This window comes from Hipposideros armiger, unplaced genomic scaffold, assembly GCF_001890085.2.
Source record: "Hipposideros armiger isolate ML-2016 unplaced genomic scaffold, ASM189008v1 scaffold_107, whole genome shotgun sequence".
Lineage (NCBI taxonomy): Eukaryota > Metazoa > Chordata > Mammalia > Chiroptera > Hipposideridae > Hipposideros > Hipposideros armiger.
In genome coordinates this window covers 1,587,105-1,598,668 of record NW_017731457.1, presented here as the reverse complement: position 1 = coordinate 1,598,668, position 11,564 = coordinate 1,587,105, and the positions used below count along the sequence as shown (strand labels likewise).

The 11,564-nt window shown below is 50.0% G+C and overlaps 1 protein-coding gene and 1 pseudogene across 1 annotated transcript; one reads left to right on the top strand and one right to left on the bottom strand.

Annotated features, from left to right (window-relative positions):
* The first annotated feature begins 5,529 nt into the window (after positions 1-5,529).
* TMEM270 (transmembrane protein 270) lies at positions 5,530-10,187 on the top strand. Its single transcript, XM_019646832.1, has 3 exons — positions 5,530-5,601; positions 9,311-9,745; positions 9,891-10,187. Exons 1-3 carry the CDS (start codon positions 5,530-5,532, stop codon positions 10,185-10,187), a joined length of 804 nt encoding a protein of 267 aa, XP_019502377.1.
* LOC109385010 (isocitrate dehydrogenase [NAD] subunit beta, mitochondrial pseudogene) lies at positions 6,010-7,394 on the bottom strand (annotated as a pseudogene).
* Positions 10,188-11,564: the final 1,377 nt, after the last annotated feature.

The following is an 11,564-nucleotide window of genomic DNA, read 5'->3' as shown; positions in this document are numbered from 1 at the left end:
TTTAATAAGATCTATCTTCTTGGCTATTGTCACCAGGCTGTACATTAGATCTCCAGATCTATTCATCGTGTAGAACTGAAACTTTGTACCCTTTGATCAACAACACCCCATTTCCTATAACCCCAGCCTCTGGCAACCACCATTCTACTTTCTGTTTCAAACAGTTCAGCTCTTTTGTATTCCACATATATGAGACCAGGCCGTATTTCTCTTTCCGTGTTTTGTGTATTTTACTTAGCATAATGTCCTCCAGCTCCATCCAGGTAGTCACAATGGCAGGATCTCACATGCGGGAATGCAAATTAGTACAGCTATTACAGAAAACAGTATGAGTGTTCCTCAAAATATTAAAAATAGAATTATCTTATGATCTAGCAATCCCACTTCTGGGTATTTATCCAAAGGAATTGAAATCACGATCATGAAGAGATATCAGCACCCCCATGTTCATTTCAACATTATGCACAATAGCCAACATATAAAAACAACTTAAATGTACTTCAATGGATGGAGGAACATTTTCTTTAGGACTCAAGGCCTGTAGAGTAAAGAGCAAGCAGGGAAAAAGGGAGCAGTTGTGGTTGAAGATGGGTGGCTGGCAGGTGAGAGAATATCCCAGAGAGAGGTCTAGGTGAGCTGGCAGAAAACAAGTGCATTAAACACATTGGTTCCGAACAAACTGATCAATAAATGAATCGGTGAAAAAGATATTTCTCATTGCGTTTTTTTTCATATGTTTGTTGATTTTTGTACCTCATAGGTGTGACTGCAATCTGTTGCTGGCATTTATGTATTTTGTCCATTTATCAGAACTTTTATTTTGAGGGTGAATGTTTTTGAACAATGTGGTGGTTTGGCAACTTTATATGCTTTTAAAGAACACTTTTAAAGCATTTAAAAATTTTGAATTAATTTGATGGTAGCAATGCTTATATTTGGCAGTGCTTTTTATGGAATTTCAAATACCTAATCTTGGGCTCCAAGTGAATTGCCTGAAAGTGATTTGGTTGAAATGAATATTTCCTCATATTGGTTTATGAATTAATAAAATTTATGTAGCTTGAGGTGATTCCTTTTTACAAATTTGCACATAGTTTAAAGTAATTTTTGTCCAACGTATGGCTGATTTCGCTTTAAAAAATTACTGAGTTCCTTTTTAGCCACAGATGCTGGGGGCCAGCCAGGTACTGCTCAAAGCACTTCACAGATCCTGTTTCATCCCCTCCTCCCCACAGCCTTACCTGGTAGGTTCTGCAAAATACATCTCAGTTTTACAAATAAGAAAACTAAGGCAAGGAGCATAGACGTGTAATTAAGCCACAGAGGTCAGTTCAAACCTTTCTGTCCCTAACTCTTATCTCATGCTTTCATCAGTTTAAAATGATTAATTTTTGAGTTTAAAGTTGCTTCGCTAAAGCCATCTTTAGTGAAAGAAAAAAATACAAGTTCCAATAAGTGCGAAGGCATGTTTATCGTTTATTGTGTACTTTTGGGGGGAAAAATGAAGATTTGAAATAAAGAGAAGTTTTAACATTAGAAGATGAAAGAAAGAAGGGAGAATATAGGTCCTGATCATTTTTCGGTGGTTTCGTCCCTAGCAACCCAGGCATGACAGGACCTGCACCGGGCGAGATCCTGGACATGACACAACATTGTTGTCACGGAAACTGGCCTAACAGGCTGAGCAGGGACAAAATGAAAAATCGAAAACTTTCCACCAATTTATTTGCTCTGCGCGCCCAGGTGCGTTGGGGCCCGCGCCCCTGGTGTCTGCTGCCCCCGTGCGGCCGTGCTGCGGTCCTGCATCCGCAGGGGAGAGTACCTGAGAGCCCTTGGGGAGGAGTCGGAGGCGGGCTTCCTGCCTCCTCTCTCGCCCTGGGTCCTGGGAAAGGGAGGGGAATCTCCGCGGTGCGAGGCAGGGACAAAGGAATAGCGCCTCCCGGCGTTGGGCAAGGCAGCTGCAATTGATAACTGGGTTACCCAGCAAGGTAAGGACAGGGCCAGGAAGGGCGGTATTGTCCAAAGCCACACAGAAGAATAATGCAGGGATGGCCTTGAACCTAGGTATTGAATAGGAAAGAGAAGCGGGTGGAGGGCTCCTTTCTGAAGGATTCTAATTGTGGAGGGAGCTTCTCTGTCGCAGCTCTTGCCGGAGCTGAGACTGAGACTGAGACCTGACTCTGGCATCCTGATGGGACGGGGGAGATACCGTGAGGGGCCGCTCTGGGAGCAGTGGGGCAGAGTGAGGTCTTTTCAACTCCAGCTCCTGCCTGGGCCACGTGGTCCGGGGAGTTTGGTCAAAATGAGGTTGAGGACCATCAACTCAGCCTTAGTGACAAATTCTGGGTACACTGATGCCGGTGCTGGTGGAGGACAAGCCAATGAGGGGAGGAGAGAGAAGGGGAAACAAGTTGCAAATTCTAGTTTTAGTTCTCACCATCTCTCAGCACTTTCTTCCCCAAACTCATTCCTCCTCTCAGCACGACCACCCACCATTTTGAGGTGGGTCCTGACCCCTGCCTCGATTTGCCACTCTTCCTCTTCACTTCTCTGTTGGGAGACAATTTTTCCGTAGGTTTCTCGTGTTTCAGCAAAGGAATTGATTGTTCTTTGTTCTGAATGATTTTTTTCCAGGAAGTCCATGTCTCAGGCAACCTTGGAATATATAATGTCTCCTTCTGGAACAAACCACAGGCATGCTCCAGCATAAGAAAGATAATGTCTTTCTCAGGAGCAAGGTGCAGGCTTGCTTTCTGCCCATTATAAAAGACTTGGGTTCCCTAAGCTCACGGTTTCTCTTCCATAATGCACTGGGTATTTAGGTGTCATCTGGCCCTGTTCACATCACCCTGTGGGATTTGAGACTCAAAGAACCAGTGCAAAATACATCTACTCTAGTTTACTGCTAGTGCTGCGAGGAATCAATTGTCCTCATCTCTAACCTAGGAGTCTCGTGCCTTCTACCAGCACAACTCTGGCAGGTTGACTGGTTAGCTTGCAAGTAGGGTATGTCAATGAAAAAACATCCAGCCTAAGAGAAAGCTTATAAGAGTTTATTTGAGCCAAACTGACGACAATTGCTGGGAAGCAGTCTCAACGGATTGAGAAAATACTTCGGAAAATGGCTGTTTTGCAACTTATTTTATACATTAGAATCAAAGGAGGAAGGTTACATGAAATCCATTGGTTGTAGATTAAGGGGGTGGGAGAAAGAAGTGGGGAAATCTCTGGGATTGGATAAAAAGTACACACACTTCTTTTACATTGGTGGGCACAGAATAGTTAATAGCATTTTACAGCACATAGAGATAGTATTTGGGGAACAAGATAATAATGAGGAATTTTGTAGATTCCTGCTCTGGTGTAGTGGGTTGTGCCCCTTGGGGGGTCTGGAAGAAGAGATTACTCTGATATTGCAATGGTATGTTATCTTAGATGCAAAAAGACAAGATAGGCTCACTTCAGGTAAAGATTGACCTTTGTTAAGGAAGCTACAGGCCAAGGATGATTACAGGCCATGAATCGCTTTTAGTTAGGAATTTTTATGTTTAGACCATCTTATGTGGGTATTTTTCAGTTTCCTGAGCTTGTCAGGTTTAATATGTGGCCCCCTTTGTGTCCACAGGTACAATCTTGGACTTTTCACCATTCTTGACGGCTTCCAATTCTGTCAGCTCTACCTTGTACACAGACCTGGCATCTGTCTACTGCTCTCCATTCCCAGTGCCACAGCCCCAGTCTGGGCTTCTCCCATCATCTTGTGCCGGGAGGGTTTGTTGTTCTGGGTTCCTATCTGACGCCCTCCACCTTTGCCTCGCCCCCCAGTCTAGCCTTCTCATGTAGCTGGAGGGACTGTTCTAAAGCCCACAGTGATTGCCAGTTGCCTTGCTGCTTCAGCTCTTCGATGGCTCCTATCATTTAATAGACTATTATTCCATGACCCACGTGGCTCTTGCTGACCTTACTGCCTACCTTGTGCTCCTTCCTATGCTCGTAATACTGAGTTGGTTGAATCGTGCTATTTATTCCCTCTGCCTTGATCATCCTTAACACTCTCGCCTCTGGAAAACTCCTACCCATCCTTCAAAACTTAGCTCAATGAGTCCTTTCTGAAGCTCCAGTGACCTCTCAGTGCCATAGTGTTGGAGACACAGAAGGTGGGTGAGGGAGGGGCAAGGGCAGAGGACAGAGTGAAAGGATTTTGCACTCTCCACCCTTGACCCCAGCTCTTTCCCCGGGGAGGAAATGAGTAGATGAACAGAACTGCCCAGGGCAAAAGTCATCCTTGACATTCCAGAGACTCATTATGGCAGGCTGCCATGTACAGTTGAGCAGGTTGTGTCCTGCACAACGGTGTCTGACAGAGAGAGCGAGCAAGGACTGAAATCACTCTGTGTGCAAGGGCCGGGTGGCACCCACCCTTCCAATCTGCACAGATGGACCCTCTCCTCACAGAGCCCTGCACTCACAGTGGCATATACACCAGAGGGCATGCTTTAAAAACTTTCCAAAAGGTCTGAGAGCCTTGTCCTGCAGCCTCCTGGGGCCATTTTCTGGGACCCAGACAGGAAAGCAATGTGAGAAACGCTGTGATTAAGGTTCTGGATTCTCCCAGAATTCTAAGCCTTTGATCCCAATTCACAGCTCTGGCAATTTCTCCGAGATGCTCCAGGCGGCCTGTGGCCTCCTGTCACCTCTAGTGGCCCTGAGGGGCCTCACTCAGCCTTGGTGCATAGGAGAGGAGACTGATCTGGGTTCAAATCCTTCAGGGCTGAGGGGGATGGTCACTCCTTATATAATGATAATCATCGTCATCATCATCATCATCATCATCATCCAAACTCCTTTAGTCTAGAATATTATAAATAATAATTTAAATCCAAAGGAAAAAAAACCTCTTTCTCCAGGATCTGTCCCTCTCCAGGACACTCTGAGGTCCATTTTCTCTTCCCTGCTCTCCTCCAGCCTAGTCTCAGAACCCACTGAGAAGTCACTAAGATCTGAGAATAAAGGTCACAACCTCATCCCTCTGCTTTGTGACTGGGGATCAATGTTTAGCAAAAGGCAAGAAGAATAAATTGGGGTGGGGGTGGGGGCTTAGGTAGGGTGCCTTCAGGTTTGGGCAGGTGAGGCTTCCTTCTGCCTCCAAACGTTTTGTTGCCTATGGCCCTGGGTGTAAAGTTTTCTGTTTTCCAGGCCTTGGCTACTTGGGGAGTTGGAAGGATGTGAGGAAGTGCAACCTGTTTCCATCCACACTGACTGCTGCAGCTGCCTGCTGCAGGCCCTGAGGACCCTCCTGGTGCTGGTGCTGGGCAGGCCAGAGGTTCATGGAGCTAGGGGCAGTCTCCAACCAGGAAGTGGACAGGATGTGGAAGACAAATACCCCAGTTTTTGTGCAGTGAAGGGTGGGAGGCAGGTAAAGGGAAGTCTCTTGTGGCAATTGGGTCCCCATGGTAACTCAGCCCCCACCCTGCAGCATCTGTGAGGTCATCTGTGTCTCCCAGCTGGAGGAGGTGTAGGAGGCCAGACATGGAGGCTGTCCCTCCGATCAGATCCAGCCTCTTGGGGATCCTGCTGCTGGTGGTAAAGCTCTCAGTGCTGGTGAGTGGGGGTAGGGGCAGAGGGGCAGGGGCCACACACCTGGTCCTTCATAGCTACCTCAGAGCTGCTGGACCTGGCAACCTGTCCTGACCTGTGGAACGAGGTGACTGCCTGCTTCCTGGAGTGATCTGACAGCTTCCAGAAGCCCCACCCCAAACCGCAGTGCCAGAATTTTCTCTATAGCGGGTCACTCCTGTGGGTTAAGCGTGGGATGAGCGTTGCCCTGGGGTCACTCCTGTGGGTTAAGCGTGGGATGAGCGTTGCCCTGCTCATCCGTGTTTTTTTTTTATGATATACATAATGTGTTTTATTGGACACCTTTACACATGTGGGTGGGACCTATGGGTGGGACAGGGCATCTATGACAGCCTCAGTGAAGTCTCCATGTCAGGAGTTCGAACCTGTCGGGGAGAATTGTCATCATCCCTGTGGCCTGGGCCCATCCCTAACCCTCCCCTGATATAACATAGTCCCTTAAGGAAGCCAGCCCCAGGACAACCTAGGCTCTGCCCAGGTGATCATGGTCTGCAGGTTTAATGGCTTTTGTCTGGTCCACTGAACTGAAGGGAGGTGTAGGTGGTATGGTCCTCATGAGGTTGGAGGGAATAAAGGGCTCTAGCCCCCATAGGGGTGCAGGTGGCCGATGACAGACTTGATGAAGTCGGTTGTGGTGCTGTAGCCGCCCATGTCTCGTGTCCGCACCTTGCCAACTTTGATCACCTTCTTCGCTGCATCTGCAATCATGTTGGAGTGATACTCTAGATTGAGGTGCCGTAGCATGTTGGAAGCTGACAGCAGCATGGCTGTGGGGTTGGCTATATTCCTACCCACCGCCTGGGCAAATGGGTGCCGGGCACCCATTTCAAAGACTGCATACTCTGCACTGTAGCTCTCCTCAGGGACCACACCAGCTCCCCCAACCAGGCCAGCAGCCAGATTGTCAATAATGTTTCCATAGAGATTGGGCATCACCAGAACATCAAACTGGTAAGGATTCTGCACCAGCTGCATGCAGCAGTTGTCTATGATCATTGTCTCAAACTTGATTTTGGGGTATAGTTCAGCAACTTCCTCCCAGCACTGCAGGAATAACCCATCCCCAAGTTTCATGATGTTGGCCTTGTGGACAGCCGTGACCTTGTCCTGCCCCTTCTTAGTGGCATAGTCAAAGGCGAACTTTGCAATCCGCTGAGATTTGGTTCGAGTGACAATCTTCAAGCACTCAATCACGCCCCTTGCACTCTCATGTTCCAGAGAGTTGTACTCCCCTTCCGTCTGCTCTCGAATGGTCACCAGCTCTAGATTGTTGTGTCGAGTCACGTACCCAGGAAGCGACTTCACATGGACTACGTTGGCAAACAAGTCTAACTTACGCCTCAGTCTCATATCTAGGAGGCTAGTTCTCCCTTATACTCCTTCGGGGTGTGGGTCTTTCCAATGATGGCCACCTTATTCTCCTTCATGGAACTCGGCACTTGCTCCAGCTTCTCCTCAGAAGCCGTATTCTGCACCTCACTCAAATAATGCTCCTGGAACTCCACCGGGACACAGGCAGCCTTGAACACCTCCTTGACAGCGTGCATCAGCTCTGGCCCCATGCCATCTCCTGGCAGCATGGTCACGGGAAAGGCGCCCTCCACCTTCACGTCTTCGGCCTGGCTCCGTGAGGTTGCGTGCGCCACCGCCGAGGTACAAACGCTCCTCCATGCCCCGGGGTTCGGGGCTGCGACCAGCGCTCGGGTCAGCCAGCGGGCACAGCTGAGAGCCGCCATGTTCTCTGCAGGAAGTCGCGAGGGAAGTCTCATGTGTGTTTTTAAAACATGCAAATGCTGATGACTGGGGCCACATCTCCAAATCACAACTCCTCAGTGGGCTAAGTTATCAGAAAAGGCTTCCTTGGCTCTGCTGGTGTGGAGATAAAAAGGGGACATTACATGGTGCAGTAGAAAGAGATAGATAATTGGATTTGAATCTTGGCTGCTCCAGTCTTTAGCTGTGTGACTTTGGGAAAATTAATCCACTTCTCTGAGCCACTGTTTCTTCTCCTATACTGATCTTAGAGGATTGTAGGGTATAATAGGCTGCTGTCCTCCCTGGTCTCAACATTATGGTGAGGTGGGGGCAGCTGCCATTTCCTATCTGCATCCCAATTCCTCCTCAAGCTGGACTCCTGGGTTCCCTTCCTTTCCCAGCATGGCTCCACCCCCTTTGCTCCACTGATCCTTTTTATGATGGCCTACACAGCCAATCCCAGAGGGCTGTCTCCCACACCATCTCTTAGGGCTCCAGATGGTCCTGCTGTACACATGGGGTCCAGACTGGTGGGCTGGTGTTACTCAGGTGCTGGGGATTTCAGGGCTCTGAGGAGTGGCTGTTCAGCTCCAGGACTCAAATGAAGCTTTCTCATTTGCAAACTCTATTTTTTTTTAAAGATTTTATTGGGGAATTGGGAAAGGGAACAGTGTTCGGGAATTGGAGAAGTGGAATAGCCAAGTTGTTGTCCTTTAATCTTAGTTAGTGGAGGGCGCAGCTAGCTCAGCTCCCAAGTCCAGTTGCCATCTGGCCGCCCGATGGTAGCTCGCAGCTGCTTAGCTCAAGGTGCCGTGTTCAGTCTTAGTTGTGTGTGTGTGTGTGTGTGGGGGGAGCGGGGGGCAGGAGAGCAGCCCACAATCCCATGCGAGAGTCAAACTGGAAACCTTGTTGCTAAGAGTGCACGCTCTAACCACTGAGCCATCCGGCTGCCTGTCGGCAGCTCAGGGCAGCTCAGCTCGGGTGCAGCTCACTGGCCCATGTGGGAATCGAACCGGAGACCCTGTTGCTCAGAGTTCAGGCTCTCAACCAACTGAGCCACTCTGCCAGCCCTGTCATTTGCAGACTCTTTCCCCACCCAACTCCACTCCTCCGCTCAGTGGATGGGAGACATCATATCCACCCTCACACAAGTCTCAAATCTGGACATCTTCTTGGGTCCCTCCCTCTCCTTCACCCCTCTCAGTAAGTCAGTGATTAATTCTGTGAATGCCCCTCATGCCTCACATCTCTCTACCCCTAGTGACACTGCCCTTTGCTCCCAGCTGCCCTCATGACACCAAGAGTCAACCAATGAGCAAGAAAGCTCAGGTGCTTAGGAGAAGACACTGACCTGGGTTCAAGTCCTGCAGGGCTGAGGGGGATGGTCACTCCTTACATCATCATCATCATCATCATCATCATAAACCAAACTCCTTCAATCTGGAGTATTATAAATAATCATTTAAACCCAAAGGAAAGAAAACCAAATATAATATGAAACACTGTTTAAAGGTCCCTCTTGAGAATGGAGTCCTTAGAAATAGACAGATAAAGATCATTCTTATGTGTGGGGAAACTGAGGCCTTGTGAGGAGGAGGGCTTGGCCCAAGGTGACTTGGAAGCCCCACCCCCATGATAAAACTAGTGGCAGGGAGGGTTTCTTCCCTGAGTGAGTGAAGGTGGGTGATTTTCTCTGCCCCACACTTTTTTTTTTTTAAGATTTTTATTTTATTTTATTGGGGAACATTGTGTTTTTCCAGGACCCATCAGCTCCAAGTTAAGTAGTTGTTTCAATCTAGTTGTGGAGGGGGCAGCTCAGTGGCCTATACAGGAACTGAACCAGCAACCTTGCTGTTATGAGCACTGTGCTCTAACCAACTGAACTAACCGGCCGTTCCTCCCCACCCTCTTCTTGCAGCTAGTCCGGAACCGGGTCCACCTCTACGAGGTTCTGCTTCTCAAGGTCATGCTCTTCAACCACTGGCTGTCAGGGCTGCTCCAGGAGGCCCAGGGGTCCTGTGGCCAGCAGGCCCACTCATCGCCCGGACTCGCAGCCTGCCCTGTGGGCTGGGTTCTACGGGCTGGGCTGGCACTGATAGAGGTCCCTGTATGGTTGGTGCTGAGGGTGCCCAGGCTAGCATGGGCCGGCATGCTGGGCTGTGCCCGAGCCTTGGTCCTGGCCCCGATGCGGCTAGGTGTCTGGGAGTGGCTGGGCCTGTCTGTAGCCACCTGGATGGACCTGCTTCTGTCATGTCTGCACAGCCTGATGCTGGCAGCCTTGTTGCTGCTGCTGCTGACATGGAGGCTGTGCCGGAAGGCCCACCGTTACAGCCTGGGCTGGCTGCCAAGCAAGGTGAGTGGGCAGGGTGCCGGCCAGGCTGCTGAGGGCAGGCCTGGGGCACTGGGCATGGCCAGGGCTGGGCTGGGGGACTAGCAGCTAGGCAGTGCAGCTATGTAAGCTCATGGTGGCCACCTGCCCACCCTCTTGCCCCCTCCAGGCTCTACTGGACAGCCGTGTGGTGCTGGAGCTGCTGGCACCGCTGAAGCATCTTTACTGGTGGGTGGAGAGCACGACAGCGCTCATCTCCTGGCACCTGGCCTATCTTGTCACTTGGATCACCTGCCTTGCCTCGCACCTGCTGCAGGCTGCCTTTGAGCACACAGTCCAGCTGGCCCAGGCCAAGGAAGCTGAGCTGCAGGAGGCCTCAGGCCCTTGGTCTGAGTCCCTGCTCCTTGAGTCCTCTGCTCCTGAGGCTGGGCCAGTCCTGCCAGAGCATGAAACCCCTGGAGAATAAATGTGTCCCTATCTCTCTCTCCTGGTCTGGTCTGGTCTAGGGTCTTACTCTCCATCCCTTTCCTACTGTCTTGGAGGGATATATGTATGCATATGTGTGTGCACGTGCATGTGTATGCATGCATGTGTGCCCTAGGGCTGCCCCTGAGGAGGAAATCACATTCTGTGAGCACATGATACATGCCAGATAACCATCTCAGACACCTTACACATGCAATTTTGTTTAAATCTCATAGCAACACAGGCATCAGGTTTGATTAGCTCCATTTTTCAGAGGAGAAATTGAGCCTCAGAAGACTGAACAATCCCAAGTTCCCAGAGTAAGTTAGGAGAAAGACCGGCACTGGACCCTAGATTTTTTGTTTCCCAGAACCCCTAACTTTCTCTGAGCCCATGCCCCTGGCTTTCAGGATTGTTGGTGTCCAGTGCTTTAGAGGAGATGGGTAGTTAGAGACTCTGGCCACTGAGGGGTGCCAGCGCTTCACATTTAAGAAACTTAGAAAATTCCTTTGAGAAGTAGTTGCTCCAGAGCCAGTCTGTAGCTAGCCAATCCATTTATTTACACACTTAGCCATTCACTTTCCCACTCATCCATCCAGTCATCTATCTATCCACCCACTCACCTATCTATCCATCTATTCCTCAGCCTGCCCACCCACCCACCTACTCATCCATTCATCCACAAACCCATCCACAGATCCATCCATCCATCCATCCATCCATCCACCCACCCACCCATCCACCTACCTATCTATCCCTCAGCTGTCTACCTACTCACCTAGCCACTCACGCACAAATCCAGCCACAGGTCCACCCATCTGCCTCCTCCAGGGTGAGGGAAATACCCATACCTTACCACTCACCCCTAGGTGCCTAGTCTTGCTGAGGGGTGGCTCATGTAGCTTTGAGAGTTCAGGCTACAGTGGGTCAGATCCCCCAGACACTGCCCTTAGGCAAGTGATACTGTGAAGGGGAAGAGATGGTTTCTTGCAATCACCCCCCACTCACTTCCAAGCCTGAGGGTGGTGGGAGATGTTCCAGAGAGCTCTGCCCTGCTTTCTCCTTCCCCATTCTGGTTCCCAGAGAATTTAGGGCCCCATTCCTTCCCTGCTTCCCATACAGACCTGCAGATGGTCCAGGGTGGGTGTGGGGTGACCTTCTAGGCCCTTCCTCCAAGTCTGAGGAGCAGTCCTGGCCTGTCCCTGGGGGAAGATTTGTGGGCTTCCATCTGGCCATTGAGGCAGAATACCTGCAGGAGAGGGCCCTGCAAGGCACTGGTGATTCCAGAACACACACCCAACTTTCGGGGAACGCTGAGTGCGGAAGAGTGAGACGTTGGCCCACTGCGGGTGGGGCCTGGGGGGATGGGAGGAAGTCC